The sequence below is a fragment of the Patiria miniata genome, unplaced genomic scaffold, assembly GCF_015706575.1.
Source record: "Patiria miniata isolate m_02_andy unplaced genomic scaffold, ASM1570657v1 HiC_scaffold_20, whole genome shotgun sequence".
NCBI classification, from domain to species: Eukaryota; Metazoa; Echinodermata; class Asteroidea; order Valvatida; family Asterinidae; genus Patiria; species Patiria miniata.
This window is the reverse complement of record NW_024037059.1, coordinates 40,604,408-40,631,404: the sequence shown is the minus strand read 5'-3', so window position 1 is coordinate 40,631,404 and position 26,997 is coordinate 40,604,408. Positions and strand designations below refer to the sequence as shown.

The 26,997-nt window shown below is 39.9% G+C and overlaps 2 protein-coding genes across 8 annotated transcripts in view; one reads left to right on the top strand and one right to left on the bottom strand.

Annotated features, from left to right (window-relative positions):
• LOC119729199 (enoyl-[acyl-carrier-protein] reductase, mitochondrial-like) lies at positions 1-26,997 on the top strand. 3 transcript variants are annotated; one of them, XM_038201763.1, is made up of 10 exons: positions 1-249; positions 2,649-2,746; positions 2,884-3,015; positions 3,348-3,491; positions 3,923-4,025; positions 4,293-4,392; positions 4,766-4,842; positions 5,187-5,320; positions 5,719-5,897; positions 25,499-26,997. In XM_038201763.1, the coding sequence occupies exons 1-9, from the start codon at positions 86-88 to the stop codon at positions 5,883-5,885; spliced, it is 1,119 nt and encodes a 372-aa protein (XP_038057691.1). In that variant the 5' UTR covers positions 1-85; the 3' UTR covers positions 5,886-5,897; positions 25,499-26,997. The 3 variants fall into 3 exon arrangements, with proteins under 3 accessions (XP_038057691.1, XP_038057692.1, XP_038057693.1); XM_038201764.1 differs by having other exon boundaries at positions 5,719-5,900; positions 25,501-26,997; XM_038201765.1 differs by lacking the exon at positions 25,499-26,997 and adding an exon at positions 16,428-16,503 and having other exon boundaries at positions 5,719-5,900.
• LOC119729197 (nucleolar protein 4-like) overlaps positions 6,756-26,997 on the bottom strand; it is a 32,935-nt gene continuing 12,693 nt past the window's right edge. The window contains exons 1-8 of one of the 5 annotated variants that reach the window (XM_038201759.1): positions 20,570-20,726; positions 19,493-19,640; positions 17,772-18,040; positions 16,450-16,644; positions 15,085-15,303; positions 14,456-14,581; positions 10,983-11,196; positions 6,756-10,684 (exon numbers count right to left, since the gene is read on the bottom strand). In XM_038201759.1, coding sequence (XP_038057687.1) covers positions 10,524-10,684; positions 10,983-11,196; positions 14,456-14,581; positions 15,085-15,303; positions 16,450-16,644; positions 17,772-18,040; positions 19,493-19,640; positions 20,570-20,608 — 1,371 coding nt within the window. In that variant the 5' untranslated portion in view covers positions 20,609-20,726 and the 3' untranslated portion in view covers positions 6,756-10,523. Of the gene's footprint in view, positions 10,685-10,982; positions 11,197-14,455; positions 14,582-15,084; positions 15,304-16,449; positions 16,645-17,771; positions 18,041-19,492; positions 19,641-20,569; positions 20,727-26,997 lie in introns of those variants that run through there. The other 4 variants (XM_038201760.1, XM_038201757.1, XM_038201758.1 and 1 more) reach the window with 4 other exon arrangements.

The following is a 26,997-nucleotide window of genomic DNA, read 5'->3' as shown; positions in this document are numbered from 1 at the left end:
CATAAGTTGCTCAATCAGAACTTGTGATTGGATAATTTTGCGGAATTGGTGGAGTGTTTATTGCAAACAAACGAGCAAATCCAAGATGTCTGCGCCCATGACAGTTTTTCGGGGGTTGCTCACTCCGTTAAAAACTTCAAGATATTGCTCTTTTGCAATTATCAATGAAACAAAAAGATGTTATTGTTACAATGGAAAGGTACGGGCTCTCGTGTACGCGGAATATGGAGATCCGGTCAAGGTTATGAAGTGAGTATTTGCATGTGGTTTAACGTGTTGCGTGTCCCTGTGTAGTGTGTAGCTGGAGTTACCCAGCCCTGAGTTTTATCATATGGGTTGTCTATAAGGGCTGGAGCGTATTTTTCTCATAAGTAGTAGTATATTCAAAAAAATTTTGGAAAATGTTCAATTTTGTCCCCGTTACACACTAATTGCAGCTGCAACTCACCCCAAACTTGCCTGGAATAACCATTACACAGGTCATTGAAGTAAAAAACGATCCACGATGAAGATTCAGCCTACAATTGCAGTGAAAACAGGAGGAATAACCGCTAACTTGACAACCCATATGATAAAACTCAGGGCTGGGTAACTCCAGCTATGTAGTGTGTATTATGTTCCCATGGCATGCTTGCAAGGAATACAGGTCAACTCGTACGCGAACCAACTCGTACGCGACCAACTCGTACGCGGGTCAATTCGTACGCGAACCGACTCGTACGTGGACCGACTCGTACGCGGACCGACTCGTACGCGGACCAACTCGTACGCGGACCAACTCGTACGCGTGAGTTTAGACGATTGGTTTAGCTCACATGGACAGATGAAATTAGGTTCGGTACGGTAGGTCGGCATAATTTTACCTTTTCTGAAAGGTTGAGATTTTCAAATTAAATGTAGTTGATTTTTGAATCCGCCAGTGCTACTTACATTCGCGATTTTTTAGAGAAGAATTCTGCGTTTGTTTGTTTTTTTACAAGTTCGCTTGATTGATTGGGAAGTTGTCTTCGCGATAACCAGTGCAGTATGATAGGTTCCCGCCGCACCGCGCACTGTATAAAGAATGCATGATTGAATCGCTGTAACCTGTGTATGCCGCGGTACAATTGCTGGTTGGTTAGACAAGTACAATGACAAGAAAACACCGATTTTTGCGAGGTCTATTGTATAAAAAGGAGCTACTATATATAAAAAAAAGGAATATAGCATCACGCATGCATGCGTGATGCTATGCTTATACAGTTGTACGGACAGCGTCCGCCAGTTTTTTGCTTGGGTCAGATAGTTTTTTAGTCCTAATTATTAATATATTATATATCCAAATAATATTTTGTAAAAAAAGAAAAAATGGGGAGTTGATTTTTATTTTTTGTTAAAATCAGAATTTACAAAAATCAGTTACTTTATTATCATCATTCACGGGTTCACTCCCAATCACACACAACGGTCACACATTGAACTACGGACTACCCGTCACACTATTCCCAAATTCTTCCCAACCATGCCAACCCAATCCTCGAAACCACTCCTAAACGGCCCGCGTACGAGTTGGTTCGCGTACGAGTTGGCTCGCGTACGAGTTGGCTCGCGTACGAGTTGGCACGCGTACGAGTTGGTTCGCGTACGAGTTGTCTCGCGTACGAGTTGACCAATCCGCGTACGAGTTGACTCGCGTACGAGTTGGTTCGCGTACGAGTTGACCTGTTTCCCTTGCAAGTCGACCATATAGCCGTAGTATTACGCCATAAAGTTATGATGGTAAAGCGTGCACTGAAGCGTATACGACGGCCAGATGAATTTTGCTACAAATTAAAACTAAAACTTGTAAAAGGTTCTGTTAAAATTAAGAAATGACTAAATTGCACCCGAGAAGTCATGCTGACATGCAAGTTTTGCAACTTTTTGCAACTAATTATTTTTTTAAAATAAGTTAAAATTTAGAAATTAAATGTAGCCCACTAGTAATCAGTATTAGTATGATTAGTAAAAAGTAATAACATTTTACATTGTGGCTATCATAATGGCAGCCGTAATGCAATTTTCAACTGCAACTTGCATTACAAAAATACAATTGTGAATCTAGCTACATCACTGCTATAACTACCCATTCAACCAGAGCCCTTTGGTAGCTCAATTGGATGTTGTTTACTAGTACAATGCTGAAGGTTCCGGGATGGAAACCGCGCTGCACATTTTTTGAAATTTGTTTTTTTTTTCTTATTGTAGTTTTCTTTACTTTCATGTTTCTAGTCAAATTATTTGTATTATTGAAGTAGGTTTTATTTTCTTCTTTGTAATCAGTGGCTTTGGAGAAATTTTTTTAAGGGGAAATAAAGTCCAAGAACCATTCAGTTGATAGTCTGGTTCCAACAGCCAAATATCCTGACATTGAATACTGTTAGGTCAGGGAACCACACGGTTGATATAGATTTGCAATAGCAGTTGAAAACTAAGTTACAGCTGCTGTAACAATAGCCACTGCCTACATATTAATACATTCATATTATATTAGGCATTGTGACTTGGAGAAAGAATACAGTATCCAGGCAGATGCTAATTTTTCATAATAATATCAGTGAAGATCAAGATGAAGATGTTTAAAATGTGGTACAGAGGGTAATTGCCATTGTTTTTTTTTTATTTTGTAGATTGTCAGAGACTGATCTTGCCCCTCTTGAGTCTAATTCTGTGAAGATTAAGATGCTTGCCTCTCCTATCAACCCATCCGATATCAACACAATTCAAGGTGATCATAGATCTCTATAAACGTTTTGGAAGGTGAAAGTGCATTTGTTTTTAACCATCAAAGACACAGAAATTCTCAAATAATCACTCTGATTCTTATTCTTATTAAATAACAAAATACAAAATTCTCCATAACAGGTATCTACCCAATCAAACCTCAACTTCCATGTGTCGGAGGGTTTGAAGGGGTAGGAGAGGTCACAGAGGTTGGAGGTCAAGTCACAGAGGTCAAACCTGGAGACAGGGTCATTCCAGCCGTTGGCACACTAGGTGAGCTGCAAAATCGATTCTTTTATTCCTCTTTGTTGGGTCTCAGTTTTGTGCTACATTTTATTTGTGAAACTGATAATAAAACAATTGTCTTGTTTTAAGAAAGTAGACACTATCAACAAAGTGAACTTCAAATAAGCATTCAAATGCTTTATTCCTCACTTTGGATTCTTGAGAAAGTGTTCCTTGAAACTTTTTTCTTTCTTAAAAAATGGTAATGTTTCTGCCAAAAGAACTGATTGCTTCACAAAATACACCATGGTGTATGGCAAGAGCGCCCTCTATTGAAGTTTTTTTTGTCAACTAAAACTTTATTTTATTTCTGTTTTCAGGGACATGGAGAAGTCATCTTGTCTGTCCTGTCAATCATGTGATGTCAGTACCTCTAGACACGCCCCCTCTGATTGCTGCCACATTAAAAGTCAACAACTGTACAGCGTTTCGCATGCTCGCTGATTTTGTGGAATTACAACCAGGTAAATTTAAAATTAGATTTAAATTTCATTCAGTGTATGCATTCATCAGGATTAATACTTTCGTTTCCATTGTTTTTTCTTTAGCAACATGAAAATTCTAATTATTTTGTAACTTCTGTGTATCATTCAACACTTCATCAGAGCATCAGAAAACAACATTTTCTGATTTTCGACAAATTACCAAAGATGCTTTCCAGCTGGCTGCAGTCTTTAGGTTGAGCACCCTGCAGGTTTGTAACCTCTCATGTGTCACTGCTGAAGTGGTATACTGCCCTCTAGTGACATCTGTCTGATAAGTTTCTTTCTGGTATGCTAGGGACCTAGTAATTTTTTTCCCCCCTGTGAAATGTTTGTGCTGATATATTTTACTTTTGAGAATACTACTGTATACAAATTAAGTTATTTGAATGCAATGATTTCCCTTTTTGTAGGTGACTCTGTGATTCAGAATGCTGCAAACAGTGGTGCAGGCCAAGCAGTTATTCAGATTGCTGCCGCACGAGGGCTCAAGACAATAAACATAGTCAGAGACAGGTACAGCATTTAAGAAGTTGGAAATCAGAATCCTGCTGCAGCAACTGTTTTAAGCTAAAATGTCCACCTTTCTGTCCGTTTTTTTCTTAAATCTATTTTTTTTTAAATCTTTTTTTTTTAAGTCTGTTTTTTAAAAAATGTTTCTCTTTTTTAAATTTCTGAAGATTGTAGTGTTTGATTTTTATATTCTGTATATTTTTGATATTGTACATGGTTTGTCTAATTTTGTTTATTTGGGGGATAATGGATGTGTTTTTCTTTCACCAGACCCAACCTGGATGGACTGATATCTCATTTACAAGATCTGGGAGCAACAGCTGTAGTCACTGAGGAATCTCTCAGAGGGCACGACGCGAATATCCTCAAAGTAAGATTCAGACTTCCAATGTCTGCCATTTTCCCAGCTGACATTATCATCAACAGGCTCGAGAACTCCTTTGAACTGTAGCAGCAGAAATGCTATCAAACATGAAATCTAAATTAGCTCTTATTTATTTTTATTTTTGAAAAATAAATTTTGACATTTTTATTAGGGTAATTTTGGTGAAGTCGCCATTGAACTTGAAGATACAACCACCCTCTTGATTCTAATACAGTGTACTTTTTTTTTCATACGGTCACATGATCATATTTTCTCACTGCCAAGAGAGGGCGCTTTGAGCAAATTTGTGTTTTTTGAAGAGTGGATACAAATCTTACATTAGTCTTTTGCGATTTTTTTGTTTTTGTTTTGTTTTTAGGAAATGCCCAAACCTAAACTTGCCTTGAATGCTGTGGGCGGCAAGAGTGCAATCATCACACTAGTCAAAGCTCTTGAGTAAGTTTCCATAATCGTTTTCGATTGAACATGTTGAACAAAGAAAGTGACAAAAGCAGATTGAAGCCTGCCATCTTTCAAAGACCATAAAAGTGTGGTGTTCAAGAAGTTGTAAGTTCACTTTACGCCAACGTCACTTTATTTTGTTCAACCAAAAATTGATATAAAGTAAAAACTAATTCTACTTGTTTTATATTGGAATATTTTCTATTTTACTCTAGATTTTTTTTTTAAAATGCCAAAAGCATTATGTATTTCCTGTAACTTTCTACTCACTTGTTAAGAATTCTTCCCTCCTCAATTTTCTTTTAATAGTAGGAATATTTTTACATTACTTTTTGCAGTGACTGTGGGACAGTTGTCACGTATGGAGGGATGTCTAAGCAGCCGGTCATGGTCCCAACAGGCTCATTAATATTCAACGATCTCAAGTTTGTTGGCTATTGGATGACCAGATGGCATGACAGGAATGCAGGAAGTAAGTAACCAATCACACTTCTCAATTACAGTCTAATGAATATGCAGTAATTCCATGTTGATGCCTATTGGAAGACTAGCTGGCAGGAGAGTATGGCAGTCTGGAGTAGCCAATCACGCTACCTAATTGCAGTCTCATGAATATTCAGTCATTCTTAGTATGGTGCCTTAATTGTTGGATGACAAGTGGACAGATAACACTTAAGTGAAGTTTTAGCCAACGAGTTTAGGGCGCAAAAACACTGTTCCCACAAGGAATGTTGGAGAATGTAAGAATATTCTAAGTTGTGAGATGGTCTTTATGTTTGGGTCACATGATACTGTTCTTTATTTGTACTAAAAGTTGTAAATTATTTAGTTTTCATCCACATTTTGAATTTTTGCATTTCATACCACCAGGCGAGGAAGCCAAGAGAATGATCACACAGATCTGCCAGTGGGGCGTCTCTGGCCAGCTGAGGGCGCCCCAGCATAGACTGGTTCCCCTGTCTGACTACGCCTCGGCCTTTGAAGCGGCTCAGCAGCCGTATACTTCACAGAAGCAGATTCTGACCTTCGAGGAGTGAGATGCATGAAAAAAGGTAAAAACTGCATTCACATGCATTTTGAAATATGGAACTCTTGCAGTGCAAGCAAATTTGGCCGAGAATTTCGGATAACGTGGATTTATTTTATGCCAAATCTTGGAAAGCCAATAAATGGCTAGACTGTATAATTGGAAAAAAAACAAAATTGTAGCTTTGTAGAAGAGTGACCACTCCTTTGGACACAATTTATTTTTATCGGCAAAGGAGTCGAGAAAATGAAAAAATCCATCCGCCGTCTTTGGAACAAGCTCGATCAGATCTCGGAAGCTGAAAGGCAATGAATTCGTGTTCATGCATGAATCACGTGATTGTGCCATGTAATTTCTAGAAGTAGTGATTTGAGTAAAAAAATATTAGGTTTTTTACCACAGAGACCCCATGATGACTTTTGACCCAATTTGGTCATGTGACATGTTGGAGCAGGGCTACTGATACTTATGACAAAGTTTGGTTAACAAATTTGGTTGAAATCGGTCAAAATATGTAGGAGCAACAGACAGTGTCAATGCTTGTTACTATTACTAACGGACTAACGGAGAGACCATGATGATTTGTTGAGTTGCTATCCCGCAGCTAAATAAAAGGGGGAGGGCGTCTCCTTCATTTTAAAAAAAAAAACCCAGATAAAAAAAAAGTGTGTTTTTTTGGTACTCAGTCTTATGGTCTTTGTGTCTGGCTTGACTGGGCTTGTCAAGAACTGGCTACATTAGAAGAAAATTCAACTCCAGCCTTAGGCCAAGATCATGAATGGGGCCTTGAATTAAACCCACAAGAGACTACGACTTTGGTCTATGGTTCTTACTCAAGCAAACGTGATCTACAAACAAAAGACTCAATGCAAGCCAGATGTTTAATACCAACTTTTTTTTATTCTCAGTGACTTTACAATAATAAACCCATGTTCAAATATCAAGTGAAATATTCTTCTCAAAGAAATGTGCATAATGAATATATTAAATAAATAACGTGACCAACTTCTTCTACAGGTTACCGATAAATAGAACTCCTCATTAACAAATATTCACATAAATTAGTTTGTCCAAGAAAGGAAAAAAAAACAACCAAATCACTCCCTAGTTTCTGTTTCTGTAATACTACGACTTTCTGTAACAATCTTTTCGTAAAATTAACGCTTTAAATCTGTAGTAATTCTGTTTTAAAATTTTGTACAAAACCCCACAAAAGTCATAGCAAAATTGTCAAAAAAGTGGAAACGGTAAAATGTTTGAGAACATGCAAGGCTAACTTGTAATTTTTTTTTTTTCGTTTTTTTTTTCCTGAAGAGTTGAACTTAGAAATTTCAAAAGTTGACTTGAGTTGATAAACAGACAAAATAAACTGAACAAAACTTACTGAGATATAAACTTTTTCCAACAAGAAAAAAAAACAAATCCCCTTTCAACATAAATTTTAAGAGCTGTGAAATAAATGTACAGTTTACAATACAATAGTCATATAGAGTCTGAACATCAAAAATCTACAATGATTTCATATACAAGGAAAAAATTTCACTTTTTTTCTTTGGACTTACGAATAATTATAACTGCAAACGGTTGCTTGGGCAATTTAAATTTTTTTCTTCTCATTTTCTTTTCAACAATTTATTTATTATTTGTTAAATTATTAACTGGCCACAAAAAGCTCAACATTTTTCTTAGTATGGTCACATATTTATGGGAATTAAACAATTTTTCAAAATAAAATGAAGCTTTAGTAAACATAGTGCAAAATTTTCATAATTTTTTGTCTCTTTTGGGTTAAATTACTTTCAACCATAAATAAATGATGACAACTTTGTCAATCATACTGGACGGTTAATTAAGGTATAAATGTAAATAGATGACCCAAAATAACCACTGGCTTGTTAGGATTTTCATTTGTATCTTTAAGTATATTTTGTCTCGTCTTTGTCAAACTTCTTTTAGAGCTTAAAAAGTTAAACACGGACTCAGAGGTGTCAACAACAGCCAACAATTGGGTATAACTTTTAAATCTGCATGTTTTCGGACAAATTATGGCGAATTTTTACCAAGACTTTTCTCGTAACATGAGTCGTATAATGTTTCGAAACTACACCAGAAAGAGATTTTGAACTGTATACATTCAAATAACATAAAAGCATCGATAAGAAAAAACAACAACAAAAAACCTGACCAAATATACCAATTTACAACGTGTGTTGCACTCTTTTGTTTCTTTTTTTTTTACAAAATTGATAATTATAGTATCACGTTCTGCAAACATGCATCCCTACAGCACACCGTACAAATTACTTTACAAAATAGTGCCTTTGTGCTTCTTTGAAAACTAGCGTGATTCTCAAAGTCAACAAGACCAAAAAATTATTGTATCAAAGAGTTTTTTTTCTTAAAGTCGTCGTTATCTGTACAAATCTTTACAAGTACCTCTCTCACAGACAAAAAAATAGGACAATCTTTCTTGAACTCTTGCGTTATGTCACAGAGAAAAAATGTAAATGACCTAATCTACATATTTGAAACCGCTGTAGCTGCGTTGAAAATCGTTTTAATGCTTCGCGTTTTGTGGCATTGCTTTCCCAGCTAAAACGGTTCTCCGTATTAATTTGACTGCATTTCCAACACCAAATATATGAAACACGTATTTATACATGTTTCAGGAACTCAGTTGAAAAACACAGTCAACATGTTGCACAAACTGCCGGCCCTGTAACATGGATAACTTTTCTATGGCGTTTCCATGACAACCCAACACCTGAGTCTATAACAGTATATATGTGTATTGCACAGAAGGAAAAAGTCCGCAACAAAAAAATAAATACTTAATATTAATGCTATGGTAATACTGCAAGAAAAAAAAAATATGCAAGATTCAACCACTTTTCTGACTTCTTGAGTTGTGCTGGAAGATTATAATATTTTTAATAAATATGTGAAGTGAAATAAATATTACTATCAAGAATGTAAAAGCTGAGATGTTATATGGTCTGTCCTACATATTTTCCCAGTAAATGCCAGTGCATTGTAATTTCTCATTGCGTATATGAACAAAAGGTTACTGCCTACACAAAATACACAGAAATACAATAATCTGATCAAAACCCTTAAATTATGGCAAACTTTTTGAGAAACAAAATCAAATTATATATAATTTCAGAATTATAACCAAATTTATGTATATGGAGTTGTTAATTTTACTGTTAAAGAAAATCTTTCAAGTCTAAGTTGGCAAAATGCTTTTTTTCCCTTCATAGTTTCGTAATGAAATTTTCACTATACATTTTGATAGAATACCTCACGAATGATAAATGTCAGTGTCCAAAATTCTTAAGTTCCCACATGCAGTTATATTGATTAATTGATTAATTTGTTTTTCATTTTTTTTTAATCTGATTTTGCAGAAATACATCCACAAAAGAATTTTAAAGATGTCCGAAAATATTGAAAAAATAATGCCTGAAAATTGTGAACTTTTTTTTCAGTGGATAACCATGTTTTGTATGCAATCATACTGGCTCAGAAACAATAGCGCTGAAGTTGGGTTATATGACTATTTCTTTGGTACCCCAATCGATTTAATGAAGTTTTCCATAGTAATTTCATTCCATTTCACTAGATTTGTCCACCATATTGCACTCGTGTGATTTTTTCAGTCATTTTTTAGCATTTTCTTTCATTATTTTCTCCATACATCTACAGATATGCAGTACTCAGTGCAGCTGTGAAACCACAAAACAACATGTGTTCAACTTAAATCTCAAAACAAAACAAAAACAAAAAACCTCAAGTAAAGCAATACGCTATAAACATAAATAGAATATTTATTTAAATACTAACTTTGACCCAAAAAAAACTGTGCTAAATTCCTCGTCTGCGAGGAAAATTAAATGCTAATTTTTTTTTTTTTTAAATCTTTGGGCAAGAAAATGAAAACTCAAACGATGCTGATACAAAAAAAGCAATGCTTTTTAAATAGTAAATATAATATCAATAACTTACTGTTTGTTACGCGGAATAAATTTTTATAAGATCTGTACCTTTAAACGTTGAAAGAGTTACAGAAAGAAGAAAAAAAAATGAAACCAAAAAAAACCCTGACGTATAAATATTCCGTTGTCCTACGTGTACTTTCTTGTGAACACTGTGAGCTCCACACGTCTCTACTCACTCAAAGATTGTCATGGCCAGTTATGGAATTTTGCCCTGCCCAAAGCTATGTGTACACATAAGACTTATCTGATTAAAATTAGAAGCCTTTTACTGAGGTGCGCGTAGGTGGTACGTGCACACTCTGTGCTCCTTTCACCAATTTTTTTGCGCGGCGTCGCACCTTAAACTAAGAACGCAGGCAACTTGTGCGTGAATGTGGCACCACTTCACTAACAGCGATTGCTGTATTAGTTTTGTATACTTGTAAATATGACTGCTCACAACACAAAACGAAGTAAATTGATGAAAGTTAACTTACGAGATGCAAAGTGAAACGTTAATAAGGCGTAACGGGACCAAACCGTAACTCCGTAAAACTGGAATTTTTCAGCTTGGCTTGGGTTTTCTCAGACTCAATCAGACTCGTTTGTTGTTTCATCTCCTCCCCGTACTCCATCCTCTCTACGGCTCACGCCGAGACTCTCTACTCTCAGTTCAGCTGCAGGAGCATCTGTTCGAGTTCCTCCGCCGATCGGTACAGGAACGCCGCCGACTCGCGGTAGCTGGTGATCAGCTGTCGGATGTTGGCAATTTCCGTGGGGCTCAGCTGGGGTTTTGAAGGCAACTTTTTCACACTGAGGTCCGTCGGGCCTGAAAATGGTCAGGAGGGAATATTTGTCAAATGAGAATTGTGGTTTTGCATGCTGGGGAGTAGAACCATGGACAAGTTTTGTGGATTCACAGTGTGAAATGACTGTCTTGAAAATGAGAAGTGGTTTCGGAGATTTTGATCAGTATGCCCCCACCGTATTTAGTGACAGGAGAATTTAGTGACAAGTTAAGAACATGTTCCCCATGTTGAACCAAAAGATGTCTTCCAGATACAATCCAAAACCCGACGTGCTTCTCATAAACACTAGACCTTTTTTTTGTATGGCCACTCACTCACCGTTGGACATCTGTGCATGTTGAGAAGGCTGCATCATGTGTGGTTGGTGCGGGGCGATACTCCCATAGTACGGGTCATGCGCGCTGACGCCGTTTGCAAAGCGGTAGTCCACGGGCCGTGGCGAGGCGTGCTTGGGCGACTCCTCGTACGTGACGCGGGACGGCGGAGTAGGCTGGGACTGATGGGGCGATGTCTCCATCCGCGTTTCAGTCTGCTAAAACCAAGAAGAGAAAATAACATTGAATTAACAGTGTCATGGAAAACACCAAGTTTCATCAAGAACTGTTATTAACCATAGTTCCACTAACCATCATCTAATGCGCGCTAGTCAACGCTAGTTGGACTAAACTCGTCGACTGTCTGCGACCAGCCTTCAGTTAGTCATGTTGCTAGTTACCGTTTGCAACGCATATTGCAATGGGTGACTGCTCTATGTTCCGACACCCCTATGTTCCGACAACCTAGATTGTGTTACTCCCGGTTAGGGTTAGGGTTAGGGTTAGGGTTAGGGTTAGGAATAGGAATATGTGCAGTCGGAACATAGGGGTGTCGGAACATAGAGGTGTAACCTTGCAATGTACAGCAGGGACCCAGGATCATCGAGTTCTTTTGACATCGTTTGACTGATTCAACCAGAGATGTTTGCACTTGACTATCAGTGCAAGGGCCCAGTGTACGTCACAATGCAACCACTGGTCAACCATGTTGCTCAAGGATGGCAACAGCTGCGACTGGGTCTCTACCTTAGAACCTGTACAATTCTCCTCATTCTCCAAGTCCTTTCCTCCAATTTCTAAGCCTGCGTACGTCTTCATTTTCCTCTACTCAGACACAGCACTTAGTCAAACTACTGATGAAGTACGCACACTATAAATAAACTTCTGGGAATAATCAGAATGATTCAAGACTGCAGACCCTGTCAGTATTTTTTTTCCCGTGGCACCTCCCAAAGTGACACGATCGCGGCTCGTTAGCCAATCGTCCTGCTTTTAACGACTGTGTACACGACTCACTCCCACTTAAACCACCGCGAGCAGATGAGCTCCCCGTGATGATTACTATTTCCTCCTCTGACGAATTATTGTCTAAGCGTTAATCGTGGCACTAGATTAGCTTACGAGCACGTCCATTTGAGTCATGATTCTGAGCAGACGAGCTCCATGCCATAATTGCTTTAGCGCTGTCAAGTTCAGATGACTTAGTTTCTCATCCTGCAGTACCTATTACCATCCAGAAATCAGTGAGGGGAGTCAGGTTGGCGTAGCAGTACTTCCCTCGCCTTCCACCGCTGTGACCCGGGTTCGTATCCCGCCTGGGCCAATATGTGGATTGGGTTTTCAGTCCCTACCTGATTCCGTGGGTTTTCCCCAGAATATCCTTCTGGGATTTTCCTCCCACCTCTAAAACTGTAATTTCTTCTCATTGTCTTCTCTCCACAGGTTTCTTCAGGCTTGCAAGCCAGAGTGCCTAGAGCGCTTGTGAGGAATCCTTGTTTTCATTACCAGAAATAAAATAATAATAATAGTGCCTGGCATGCAGTGTGATCAATTCTTGGAAATTTCTATTCTATTCATATAGTTCTTGTCATGTCGATTCCAGTAAGCCAGTTGGGTATTTCAACTGCGCATGCACACAGTGATATGGGTCACCGGGATAATCGAACGCTCATCGAAGGCGCATGAACGCGCAAGGAGACGGTCGCACGACACCCGTGCGCTAATTACAAGCACAATGGGTGTTCATGAAACATTGCGTAACATTGCGTCAGCGATTTTATCCCGAATGACCTGACCTGGCTTATTAGTTGCATAAGTCTGTGTCATTGGACAAACGCCATCTTTAAATTGAAGCTCAATTGATTCAAACTCCTTCAGGATACAAATACAGGACTAGGTAAATAAAGCCATGTCAAATTTCCATCTTTCTCTCCCTCAACCTCAAGAAAAAGACTAAGTGAACACAAGTTTCTGACAGTACCACATTTAGGCTAAAACGCAAGATGTTCATCTCAAATTTTCAAAGTCAGGTCCATTTTAAAAAAATCAGGTGTATTACGACAGATTATTTGACCCCTAACTACCTCCCCCCATCACACCTACAATATCTGTCCAGAGCCAGCTCTCAGGGGCAGTAGCTGCAAGGTTCTCAGCCTGCAACTGACCTCCTTTGGTTCTTTTCACGAGTTATCTTGCCAAGCCTTAAATTTCCTCTCATGTCAACCTGTGATGGCTTCTTGGCAAGGACTGTGGATTTATTTTCCCACAAATCGTTGGCTCCTTGACCAGAATGTCAACATTTGAACAGAAACAGCAAGCAGAATTTCTGTACATCCCACACAAATTTTAGAGATTGTTTTTCATTTAACAAACCACAAAGGGAAAACTGAGTAGGTTAATAGGGCTCAGTTTGAAGAGTTCTGGTACGATGCTCTGGAGCCACAGAGCATTATTATTCAGACATTTTTCCATGTTAACCATTACCATTTCAAAAACAAAGGACGATTTAAGCTAACAATCCTCTACGGTTGTTTATGGAGTTTCATTCTTTTAAAATTGTGTAATTTGTTGAAGTTGATTGAACTCTATTTGCCCTTTAGAATTAAAATACAAAATGAGTTACAGGTGAATGACTGAACGTCCCAATTTGCGGGCAAAGGTCGATGCCTCGACGTTCTCAAGAAACACGTCAAAGTGCAACGTTGTATTCATTCATCAAGTCCACTCACAGACTGAGTTGGTTTCACGGCTCCCCCCTGAACCCCCCTCCGGCCGTCCGACACCTCAAGCGGGACGGATCACCGGTTACGTCGACCCTGCGGTCCTTGGCCGTGTCACAGGAAATGCCCCTCAATTTTTGGGATTCGCGGCAGCCGCGTCAATACAGGAAAGCGTCGCAATTAGCACGGGAAATGATGGCGCGGTGTGACATAACGCCGCGGTTACTTGCGCGGAGATAGGGGGACAGGTATAGGTGTCAGCGTTGACTGGTATCCCTCGACAGACACCGGTGATTCCACATAACTTTAAGGATGGTTGGCCTTTTATTTCCTGTTACTATCACTGCTGGAATTTTTCTGCTTACGGACAAAGGCAATGTGACCGCAAAGGCAATGTGACCGCAAACGCAACGTGACCTTACAAGCTGGTGCCTAAACATGTTTTCAAACTCCCTACTGATTAGTGTGGGGACTTCAAGGAATCTGACAGAGCCAAACTTTTAAAACCTTTGCTCAGATCCCCAGCCAAAAAATAAAATCTCACAAATTTTATTCCGTTTTTAACAAACGGAGCCAATCTGCCACTGCTTCAAGGAAAGAGTAACTCACATTTTAATTTCAGGTTGCAAAGTTGCAGAAAATTCACCACTTTTGAACTCAGGTAAACTTAAAAAACAAAAACATGTCAGCTATAATTCAAACTGTAATTGACTTCAATCAATACCATAAACTAAGACAAAGTTGACAGACATCTTACCGTGTGTCCGGCTTGCATGAGCTCCATTCTTAACCTCTTGGCGTTCTCGCTCTCACTCTCACAAGCAGCTGCTAAGATCTGCTCTGCTCTGGCCGAGGTCAGATGAGGGGGTGTCGGACGCATCGTCTGTCAAGTTGCAGAAGAAAAAAATCTGTAAATTTCCTCTCAAGAACCTTTACATCTATACAACTGTGACGATACTGTGGATTTTTTTTTGGGGGGGGGGGACTGATTTAACATGATTTTGATCTACCTTTAATCCCTTTATTGAAAAGAATTCATTTCAGCAAATTACAAAAAGGAACTGGGGACAAAACGGGCCTGAGATACCATACGCTATCAAAGAGTTACGCATGCAGTAAATAGTAAACTCTTGTTAACAGCAGCTAAAAATACAGGCAGTCAAAAAACAGATAACATTGAATGAGCAGTGTGACCAGCAAAATTGGTAGCGACACTATGCTACGCACTGTTATGCACTGATTGCAAGAGCGCCCTCAACGAGTTAAGCACGCAGCAAATACCCAACAGTACCACTAGCAAAACTGGATAACCACACAACACTTATACACCAACTGACATCTTCACGAAACCACGTACACACAAAGAGAAGAGTTGAGTTGATTTACATTTTGGGAGCGTACCGAGTCAAGCCCGTTCTGATCACGGTGGCGTTTCATACGGCGGCAAGACTTGAGGTAGGTACGGATGCGTTTGCGGGCTCGCTCGTGGAACTCGGGGAACTGTCGGTAGCAGGCCTCGATGATGGCCTGAATCTTCTCCTTAGGCTGTTTGGAGATGGGCACCATACGGTCGAGATTCTCGTCAATGAAGAGGCGGACGAACATCTGGTTGGAAGAAAAGGGACATTTTTATCAAGTTGCAGTCTGAAATTCTTTGTGACTTCGTAAAGACGAGAATAGGCTTGCTAGCTGAGCTGTGCCAAAAAGTCCTGGTTTAGGATATTATTTGTACCCGGTGACTCAGTGACTCAGTCAGTCAGTGTCTCGGTTACTCAGAGGTCAACATGCTGGCTCTTCAAGTCCAGCAAAATACATATAGCATGTAGCTGCTCTTCGTAGCTTTCTGTATGGATTTAATTGTATGTATTGACGTCAATTATACGAGTCAAAATAGATGTTTCATACGAAATCATGCTTGATTTGGTATTTGTTGGGTTTAGCAGACTGGTTGAGGAGCCTGATTGCTGCATCTGGAAGGAATGAACCGGGGGAAATATGAATTACAATCGCTTGATTCCAGTCGCTGACACACACAGCTCCCTAGGACCACTGACAAATACCAGAGCGGAAAAGTCAACCCCTCCCCTCTCCAACTTTCTGTCTTTCTTCAGCCCCTTTGCTTTTGAGATGCCAAAGAACGACGGCCAAAACTTGTCCCCCAAAAACTATATTTCAAATTTTCCCAGCTTTCTTCCCTTCCACTTTGTCCGTTTTTATGGTGGCGTTGCAGTTCTCCGTTGAGGCACATTAATATTGCACAGACACTCTGAAGAGTCATCGCCAGTCGGATGACAATGAGTATATCATTCACTAGAGAACTGTTGCAATATCTTAACCCTTTCTCATGGTTTTCGTCTTTCTCTCATTTTTTTTTTTTTTTGGACTCCTTGTGTGTTTCATCACGGCTCCCGCCCCCTTCCTTACGTCACATCTGGAAGTGATCTCGGGAGGAAATTGTATTCATTCTCAACGGCAAGCGATACGAAAGCCTGTCGTTGAGTTTAGCAGTATCAGGACCTGATTTCACCTGCTTAGGTGTTGAGGACAGGGGAAAACAGAACTCAAACTTGCAAATTAAAACTCTGCGAAGGTTTCAGTGAATTTCTGCAAATCTACTTCGTCACATTTTAGTTCATCTTAATCAAAGAAGTTGATGTGTTTTTGTTTTTTTTGCAATTGTGTTCTTCTAAATAAAAGGCAAGGATTTCAATTTTTTTTTTCTTGGAAAGGAAAAAGTCTGGAGAGTCTTACGTTGAAGGCCTTGAGTCTCTCTGGGTCGACCCCGGGCGTTGTCTCGTTGAGTTTATCACTGTCGTCATCACCGTCGTCATCATCATCGTCATCCTTTGTCACCGAGAGATCCTCGGGTGTGTCCCGTGCCCCATCCGGTGGCGGGTGGACTGACGTGCCGACCAGGGAACTGTAGCCGAACCCGTTGGACGAGGTCTGGAGTTGGTTAGGGGCAAACAGGAATTCGATTTAGATGATACAGAGAGGGGAAAAAAGGAAAGGAAAAAAAAAATCTTGCCAGCAGGATCATCCGTGAGTAAACGGTGTCGGTGATAGCAATGATAAGTAATGGATGCCAGGTGTTCCGTTGGGGTTTATGGGTTGAAAGTGATTTCAGGAGGGGGGGGGGGGGGGGGGGGGGAGGGGGTTGAGATTGATGCACATGGGTCAAAGGGCAATCTATCAGACAATGCCACAGTTGCCAATCGGGGTATACACATAAACTTGATTAATCGGGGTAGATATAAAGCGTCACCCCAATGAGATAACAAATTGCGTCTTGACTGACAACTGTGTTGGGGTCTTGCCAAAATTCAATACAGCGCAGAGATTCACCAATCAAGATATACACAAACTAGCTCAATCAGGGTAAATATAAACAGCCTCGCCCCCATATGAGATACATAATGCGTCTTGACTGATGACTGTGTTTATTGGCAGTTGGAGCCGGGTGTATGAATGTACATCACTCCATCAAGGCAACGGAAACTCTGGCAGTTGAGATATGACAGCTCAATAACGCCCTAAATCTGTCTTCATGTGGGGCACAAATCTTGGTTTAATAAGTTACACTTAAATTTGCTGGATGGCACTGACCAACTTTTTCTCCTTTTTTTTCAGAAAAGTCATTTTTTGTTTTCAGAAAGCCTGTAGAACATCCTATGTGTGTTTTTCGTATTTTGTTTAACACTACTTTGTGAACAGAAGACATCAACAACTTTTCCTAAACTGTTATCGCAAACTTGCAATTCATAGTCGGGATCTTCTTGTTAAGATCTGAATACATGGAATTACATGTAAAAATCAATGAACGTAAAAATGCTGAACTGTTTGTGCCATGCCTCAACTGGACTATGTCTAGCAATATACCAAAGCGGCACAGAAACAACAAAATGACAAAGCAAAAAGACAACAACAACAACAACAAAAATTGGAGATCAACTAAAAAAATTGAAGCATTTGGGTAATCGGAGGCAAGGTGCATACATCCACAAAGCCACAAGCACTGCAGGGCCGCACAAGAGACATCGAGAAAATTCTGGCCGAGGGTCAGCTGGACTCACTGTGTATCGCTGCGGGTCATAGCCACCAGCGCTGCTGTAACCTTTGACCTCTGAACTATAACCCCGCTCATCCTCCTCCTCATCCTCCTCGCCATCCTCCGCCTGGGATTTGTCCTCCTGATTTAATTCAGGGGGTGCCCGGCCTAGGGCCGTGCGGGCGCGGGTCTCTGTCATTACCTGAGTGTCGGGTTCGTGCGGAGCTTTCCGTTGGCCGTCCTCTGGTGCGGGCGACCCCGGTCTTGTGTTGTTGTTTTTCGCTGAACTCTCTTCTGTAAGCGAAGAGAAATATTCCACAGTTAAAAAAAAAAATAGTTTAAAAAAACAACAGGGCAAAAGTAAATATTGCTTGCGCACCAGTGATTTCAGAGGTGGATGTATGTGATTGCGGAATTTTTTTGGACATTATACAACTGTAATACAACGTAGGCTAAATTTATAGATATCCTGAATGTGTAATGATGGTATCGGAGTACATACTGATGCAATAACTTAATATTCATTAGTTATATATTCATAGCCTTTGTCCACATTTTTTTATACTGTATTTTAGTCATTTTGTGGTTACCTATAATCATATCACAAGGCATGATCATTTAAACATTCTTAAAAGTAGACAAACCCAATGTTACATTCATGAACAGACACAGATGAAGCTTTTTATAAACTTGTAAATTAAATACATTCAATTTCAATTTCTTTAATCTATTTACTAAGTTTCTTTTACTATTTGTCAGGGAGTGTATTTTTTTGGTTTCACACTGAAATGAAAAATAAGTGTGTGGTGCGGTCTATCAGGACAGGGCAAAAAATAGCTTTATATCGAATGGATATATTCAGGATAAACTCGGGTTCATCTGGGGTTTAGAGTTACTTCCTGTGTTCTGAGTAGTGCTCTGTGGCCAACCGAGATGTGGCAAATGTTTGTCTTGCCGGATTAAATACTGCGAATTGACATTTACACACTAAGCAATGCATAATTTCATTTGGTCTTTTTCATAGCAGCACAGTCAACTGCATAAAAGATTCTGAATCAGGACTGTTTGTTTTTCAATAGCCCGACTCCGTTTTTAAGGGGAAAAAAGGAAATCAGTGCGTAATTAACAAGTGTAATTTTCATATTGAAGCATAAACACATGTTCCTGAGATTCAAGATACACTGTCCATGCTGTTCCACACATTAAATTTTTGTGTCTTCCAGCAACTTTTCAAATGTTTAATTTTCAAAGTTAACTACCCGTGTAGTTGTATTTGGGCAACGCTCTGAAAAAGTTTTACTTAGGATTGCTTTTGTCCCTACAGCATATGTCTGAGATATTGTCGGCAGCAAATAATTCTACAGTTGTGCAGTAATTATTCCATAATTAAATAATTGCAGCTTTGTGTTTCATTCTATGTCACATTCAAAAGAGAATAACTTTTGTGTTGCTAAAAAAAAAAAAAAAATGGGGGGGGGGGGTGAAATTTGGAAACAGCATGGATAGTTATGCCATGTTGGCTGGGGGTCCTGATGAAAATGAACAAATAGGTGATGCTTTTTTATGTAATTTTGAAAGAAGTTTGAGTTGAATCTTATGACAAATCAGAGAGGTATGACTTAGTCCAGAGGGGATATCCGGGCCGTTTCTTTTGTGAGATGGCATTTTATGAAAAGAGACAATAGCCATCACCGGTACTTTTGGAGAGGGTTGGGCAGAACCCAAATAGTGGAGCTTGTATTTTACCTTTCTTAAGGTCTAGAGGTTGGGGCGTTATTCTGTCACTGTCTGGTCTGCTGACTGTGTCTTCATTACTGGGGGCGTGGAGCGCTGATTCTGAGGCGTAGCTTGGCTCACTAGTTTCTGTGTCTGCACTTGATAACGAAGCATCGTCCTGTATGAAAAAAAGAAAGAAATATTGATCATGAAATAATATATAGGCCTACTTATGAAGCAAAATACTTCTGGTTCCCCAAAATCTGTAATATCACACTTTTGTGTGACATTACAATTTTAAAAGAATGTAATGGTGAGATGCGTTATAGCTTTACAACACAAAATTAGATTCTGCAGAGGTTATTAAAAAAATGACTTCACTCTTGCAGTGAGATCTATTTTGCATTGTGTTGTTGTAAGCATCGACAACTGACAGGGATAATCCCAAGTAATATTAATAAGTGTTGCTTAAGGCAGTGTGAGGTTGTGGGATTGGTGGATGGACGGGAAAATCTGAGGCCGACTGAAAAGAAAAAGGGGGGACTTGGGGGACTTGTGAAAAATACACTTTCCTCTTCAGTGGATTTAGAATTTAAGGGGAATTCCCAGTTTGTCGTTGTATGGTCACACTTGAACTAGAGTGAAAGCCATTTCCTGGAGGAAAAAACCCTATGCGTTCTGTAAAGAAGGGAAAGTATAAACATGATAAAGAAACCCTGACCAGTCTTCCAATTTATTGTATAGGGCCTAGGTCTTAATAACGTGTGCGTGCCATGGCCATGGACCGGACCGAACCAAGGCAAGGCAAGCAGGCAAGGGAAAGGAAAACCAGCCTTAGGGCCTAGGCCTACATATTTTCTATATTTTTCAGCACCATGTGAGCCATCCACGCTTGTGGAAATTGTGGAAGGCATCTGTCAAGATTCTGTAATGATGCGCATACAGTTGACATGGTTGACATAACGTTAACACGACGTGCATTTCATCGAACACAAACACATTTTGGTTAGGCCTAAGATTTAACTTCTCAATGTCATGAAGACGACCGACGTTGAACGTTATTTTTTAATCACAAAACAGACTACGAATATGAATAATTGTTCTCACCAAACAGATGTTTAAGTTAAAACTCTGATTAAACATCATCACATTGATTCTCGGTAAACAATGAACTTCGTTCGAGCCAGGGAAATAGCAATAATTTGCGACGATCAATGTCAAACAATGCCAAAGTTTTCTAGTTCATCTCGGTTTGTTATGGCCGAAACAAAACGATATCGCTCCAGCTTCTCATTGGTCAGTTTGTTAAGTTAAAACTTTTGACCAATCAACGTCGAGGAGCGATTTCTTTCTCGTACAAAATACCAAGTGTGATAGCTAGAGAGGGCGCGCTTGATTTTTATGTGCGCTTAAAACGTATGGTCGTTTATTCATTGTTGAATAAAGTGCTTAATTTAGGCCAATTGTGTAATAATTTTGTTCGAACAATACCTCAAATGTTGGCTAACGGTTTGAAACATCTTCAAGACGAATCCGCCTTATATCATAATTTTGTTATGGGAAAACACCGGCGTCAAAATAAAAGCAAAACGGCTGTGACAGGACTTGTAAGGAGAAAACAAGTCTATTTTTGTCTCAACGGTGCGTATCGGCTTATACCCAAGTCGCCTTCGGTCGATAGAAGGTAAAAATCCCTTAAACCGTACAATTTTTATTCCCCAGCTTGCACATTTCTGGACAAGACTTTCGATTTTTCTGTACATACCCTGCGGGTTTAACGTGGAGAACTCGTAAGTCAGTCTTCCATAATGCATGCAGTAGCGGACGTAGATACAACGAACGTGATTTTTAGAGGTCCTTCAACCCGTGCACCGTGCCCGAATCGTCTCGGTGCTGGATTTACACGCGGCAGAAAACGCGCATGTGCACGCGCCAGAGCGCTGTGCTCGGAGGCATTCCCATCACGAGGTGTGAAACTGAGCACGGGGTAATGCGGTTCGGCTGCTCCTAGTAGTTCATGTAGAGCACAAAAACCATGACACGGACAGCTGCAAACAGGATGTATATTCTTTGGGAATATTTTTACAGACGACCGATGCAGGGATATGTTCAATAGTGAAAATCACCGTAAAGAGGCAATACTGTCATTGGACAAAAAAGATCCAACCTAGTGAGCCCCCTGGCGTTCAACTTTGTAATATTTTAATGTTTTATGATAACTCTATTTTTAAACTAATCAAGACTGTCACATGAGGCGGCTGAAACCCTAATCATTCCAAAAATAGTTGAAATCCTGAAGATAGCGCCTGTATAGGTTTCCAAATAAAGATGTAAAAATTAATAATTTTGCGTCAGCGAACTTCAGGTTAAAATATTAAAAGTTTGTATTAAATCACAGCAATATCTGATTTTTTTTTTAATCGCTGCAAGGTGAGATAGCCCGGCAAGGAAACACCTTTGTGTATGTTAGAGTAACCTTAAAATTTACGCAAAATGCCAAACGCACTGTTAAATATATTGACAATAATGCATGACTTGTTAAATTGCGGACGCTATGGGCCTTGTCGGCATGAGAAACCAAAATCCGGGTACTGTCTCGCGACCTTCACGAACGCGCCGCTCGATTTCGCACCGTTATACCCTCTGCTTTGTGAAGGTGTCCGGCCTGCACATTCTCCATGTAGCATACATATCACGGGGAGAGAAAATGGACTTAAATTTAGTGGAAAAGACAACTTGCTGAACCCCCCCCCCCGGCCGTGTCGTCAAGAGGAGGTCGATTTTGGTTAATTCCTCCATTCCACCAATTTAACCACGCAAGGACGAAAGGTATGCATGTGCATCATTCCGGGTAGGACGCTTTGGGACATATCGACACGAAACGACACAGTTCTTGAAAATGGACGACAGCGATTGGGTTGGCCTTCTGGGAATGTCGTGAATTGACGACGTGTGAGACTGCAGATGAAAAATATTATACTGTATAATATCTACTGGTTTGAGGCGAGTCATTTTTTTTGCCTGATGTGGTCAATTAACATCTATAGGATGTGTTCTCAGATTTGCGATTATTCTCGTAAATTGTGTGTTTTTTCCTTCTTCCCTGATATATTTATTTCTCAAAAAATGCGATCGATTGGAAGAAAAATGAAAGTCATTCTCTGTCGAGAAATTGATTTATTCAAACGTCCGGATAACAGTAGTATGCAATGATACCAAGGCTTCAAAATATACTCGAGAAGTTCGTTAACAAACCAACTTTGTTCATACGGAAAAAAGCAATCCATTTTGTCCTCAGTGGGCGTGTACTCTGTATATTAGTTCAACTATAATTATATAATGTTTTTTATTGACATAAACTTCAGCTGTGTGTAATGTCCTTTGTCTTTCGTTTTGCTGATAGGCCTACCCAGGTTGAAAGTCCATTACTAAAACCAAAGTGGAGTTCACTGGAATCATAATGAATTATACGATCGGTGCAAAAACAAGTCACAGGCCTTGCAGCATGTTTCTGTTTTCCACCATCGCATCGATTGATAAACGCTCACTTGAATTAATTCAGTAGATTTTGTCATTTTTTTTTTCAAACTGATATCGCGATCTTTCGCGCGGAACCCCCCAGATGGTCTATTGTCTAGACTTCCCACAGTCGCCGTATGGTCAAAGGTTTCTGTGAGTGTTGGGTTATGAGAAGAATGGATCTTCAATTAATTTTCCTCTTTTCAGTAATTGACATCTTAGAGACGTCCGGCTGGTATCAGTCCAGTTTCATCGTGCCAGAACTGCCCGGGCGGTGTTTACCCTGGGCCGAAACACGCATGCTCAAAAGCGAGATTTGCGTTTTTGGTACATCTCTCAGTCAAACTAAAGTGGTTCCCTAATTGGCAGGCGCATGCGTAGTTGAGACCAAGGTAATCTCTGCATAGAAGTAAGCTTTGCTTTCCACACCGTATGGTCACGGTTGGTAGGGGGGGGGGGGTTCGTGCTCAACCATTGAAAACAAGACTCGTGGATAATAATAGGACGGCCGGGCCATGCAATACAGTATAGGTCCGGGTTATCGTATGGTATCGCCATTAATTAAAAATTTCCAACTCCGAAGTTGAAGAAGCTGTTATCACGTATTGCGGACTGGAGAATCGCTTTCATCAAGGTTTTTTTTTCATTTGGATGCTAAACCCATTCACCTTATGATAACTCGCATACCGAGACCGCGTAGGCCTACCCCTATACCGCGTTTGTGGAGAGACATCAAGCCAAGCCCTGGCCCCGGTTCTATAGGGGAGACACGGTCCATGCACGCACTCCACGCGCCCTCTTAAATTCACTGCGTCACACACGCGTGTACTAAACCAGAAACAGGGCCCGGCACGGGGGAAACAGGGGTTGCTGGAAGGGGCGAGAGAAAAATAACAGCAACATATCAGCGGAGCAGGAAGGTTGGTGATGGGGGTAGCAGGCCCGTGGCCGACTCGGGGGCCCGTGGCCGGCCCCACGAAGCCTTGGGAACACATGCACGACAAAAATGTGGCCCCGGACCCCGCCGTCAGAATCTTGCGGTCGCGTGCGGGGCACGGGACCCGGGCCTTATATGGCGGCGTGCCAAATGACATGGGGTGCAAGATTTTTTTTCGTTCGTTCCGTGTGCCCTACACCGAGCGATACAGTGGCTCTTCGGCGCTCTAGTACGGGGGAGGGATTTTATTATTATATTTCTTTGGCAGAGATAGGGATACGATAACAGTACGGCAGCCCGGCCGTGTGATAAATAGGTGCGTGTCATTTTGGAATGCTTGGATCCTATAGTCGACATATTTGTTGGAATTGAAACGGAATAACATTTATCTAACAGGAGGAAAAAAAACCTTTTACACTCGCGTGAATAGTCTGAACAATCAGTCTATATAGAACACAAATTAATTTACCCATTATTTCGAAACGTATGTATTTTCAAACGTTTCTGAAGATTTTTATTTTATTTTATTATTATTATTTTTATTTTTTATTATTATTATTATTTTTTTTTTGGGGGGGGGGGACAACCACATCACAGTGAGACGACAAATTTCTTTTTGATATAAAAAGTACATACCGAATATGCACAAATTGTACACCGATTATTAGCTGTTTCAATTTTGAGTTATTTTCATAAAATGTTTTTTTTACGACATGAAAGTTCCCAAAAGTTCAAGAAAATTTAGCGAGGCTATAGTCAATGAAGTGTGACACAAATTCACAGCGAGTTGCAAAAAGTTTTGTTTCAGTAAAAAAAAAAAAAGGGTCCATGAACTTGTACATTAATTAAATGTTATTAGTGCCAACATAAATACTGATAAAAATGACAGGCATAGGCCTAAGTAAACACTTCTCACTTCAATTGTTACCGGAATTAAATAACAAAAAACTGCCTAAAGCGATGACCTCAAATGCTGTATCGTCTATTAAAGATGTTAGATAAATTGAATAGTTCTATTAGTTTTCACCGAGCTATTATATAAACAACAGACAAAGGAGTATTCTGCAGACAATTTTTTAGCAGTAATCGCCTCGTGAACTTCGATCGTTCTGTCCGTTGCAATGTTTAGTGGCTATCGGGTACAAATTGATCGCGCCAATGTCCGAGGCAAGCGGTCACCGACTTCAGTTCAGGTGTTTTTCGACCCAGGTCATTGAAGAAAAACCCTTGCGTTTAATGAGAACGGAGTTGTAACTATCGGCAGTTGCGCCATGTATGGCTGCACACTCACCTGATCCAGTCGCATGGCGTCGCGAATCGTGCTGACTTGGGACGCCATAAACGCCAAGAAATGCGACAAATCTTGTCCATCGACCATATTTGCGCCTCTTAAAGTGCCCAAAATGAACCCCTACGGGACTACTCTGGCTCCCAAACGCCAAATAAGCTTCACACGGTTCAAGAAACTACGCATAAACAACAGGGCCTTTCTTTCATTCCTTCTGTTCTTTCTTTCAAAAGCAAAGTTTGTTGCTAAGTTTCCAGGTCCTCTAAAGGAACCCAACACCATTTTTCGTTTCAGGTCAGAGGACGCGGATAAAGCCCCGCATTCCCGCCTCTCCGAAGCTGATACCATGGTTACGTAAGACTTTTCACCAGCGGGGGGCCCGGCCCCTGGTTGTCAAGGCGACCTCAGGTTCTCATCGGCCGGATTTTCCGCTCAGTGACTCCTATCTTGGATTCGTGACAAAAGATCTGTACGTAAAATGATATCTTTTACCCTCCCTTTGTTAAACCATAGAACTTTCCGGTTTTTCCAGAATCAACGGATTGTTTTTAGGTTAGTTTCATGTTTCTTTTCACCGAATTTGATCTTCATTGTGGAGATCTTATTTCAGCAAAATTTTATCTCCACAGTGGACGAAACATCGAGAAACATCCCAATCTCAAATCAAAATGATCTTTTTCAAATTGATGATTCAAAAAAAATTGTTTGTCAAGAATCAAATATTCACGAGGAAGCCATTTTCGATCGTGTTCCCTGAATCTATTTTGTAATTGTAAACTGTTGAATGGGACGGTGCCAGACTATTTTATGATTGGCGTGCGTTCCAAGCCTCACGTTCATTTTTTTTTTTGAATTGTGGCTTAAAACATCAGGGTATATGTTTGATCAAAAGTTTTAAATTAGTCATCGGAGCAGATTGGTATTGAATTTGTAATTGACTATATTTCATTGCTTTCATTTCTGCTCGCAAGTTCCAAAAAATGAAGAGTTTACCTCGCTTTCAATTTAATATGGCCGACTCGTGAAAAAAGTATTTTAACAGACGTCATAGTGACTGATTGTCCATTCGACTTAATTAATACTCAGATCCACAGAATTCATAAAGCATTTATACGTAGAAAGAGAAAGTTGTTTACGTTTATTAACACACTGTTGTCCTATTAAACACAAATACGCAACACGGTTTGTGTTTCGCGTGATCGTGCAATCACCATGTTCAAAATGGACGACAGAAACGGACAGAGCAAAACGGCAGCGAAACATAAGTCTTGGAAAATATTTGTGATGTGTTTTAGAGCAACATGATTTATACTGTGAAAAACACTGTTGTTGAAATATATTTTGATACACAGCCGAGTACAAAATGGATACTTCGTGCCTTTCGTATTTAAAACCCTTAATCCGGTAACAGTTTTCCTGACAAGGAACACGACTGGGATCGATCTATTGTCCACTTCGGAACTGAGGAGCTGAGCTAGAAATGGCGCCTATCGGCCCCTTTCACGACCAGAAAAACTCATCTCAAGCCCGCGCCAGTATTCTACACTTGTACGTGTACACGGAATGCGCCCAAAATCACTCCGTTTCTGAATCAACGAGAAAATAGACGAATTATTTCGAATTAAAGAAAAAAAGATACTTTTTTTTTAGTTCTGTAGACATGGAAAGGTATTAAGTGCTGTTGGTATTACAATTTAACTTCATCTCACTTTTTAGTAGTTAATTCAGGAATGTCTAATTTTTATTAAAGTTCAGATTTTTGACAATCAGATAATGTCTGAGCCCTAATTA

Coding starts and splice junctions, on each gene's coding strand:
- LOC119729199 (XM_038201763.1), top strand. CDS start 86: ATGTCTGCGCCCATGACAGTTTTTCGGGGGTTGCTCACTCCGTTAAAA. Junction 4,026..4,292: donor ATAAACATAGTCAGAGACAG/GTACAGCATTTA, acceptor TTCTTTCACCAG/ACCCAACCTGGATGGACTGA. Junction 5,321..5,718: donor GCATGACAGGAATGCAGGAA/GTAAGTAACCAA, acceptor TCATACCACCAG/GCGAGGAAGCCAAGAGAATG.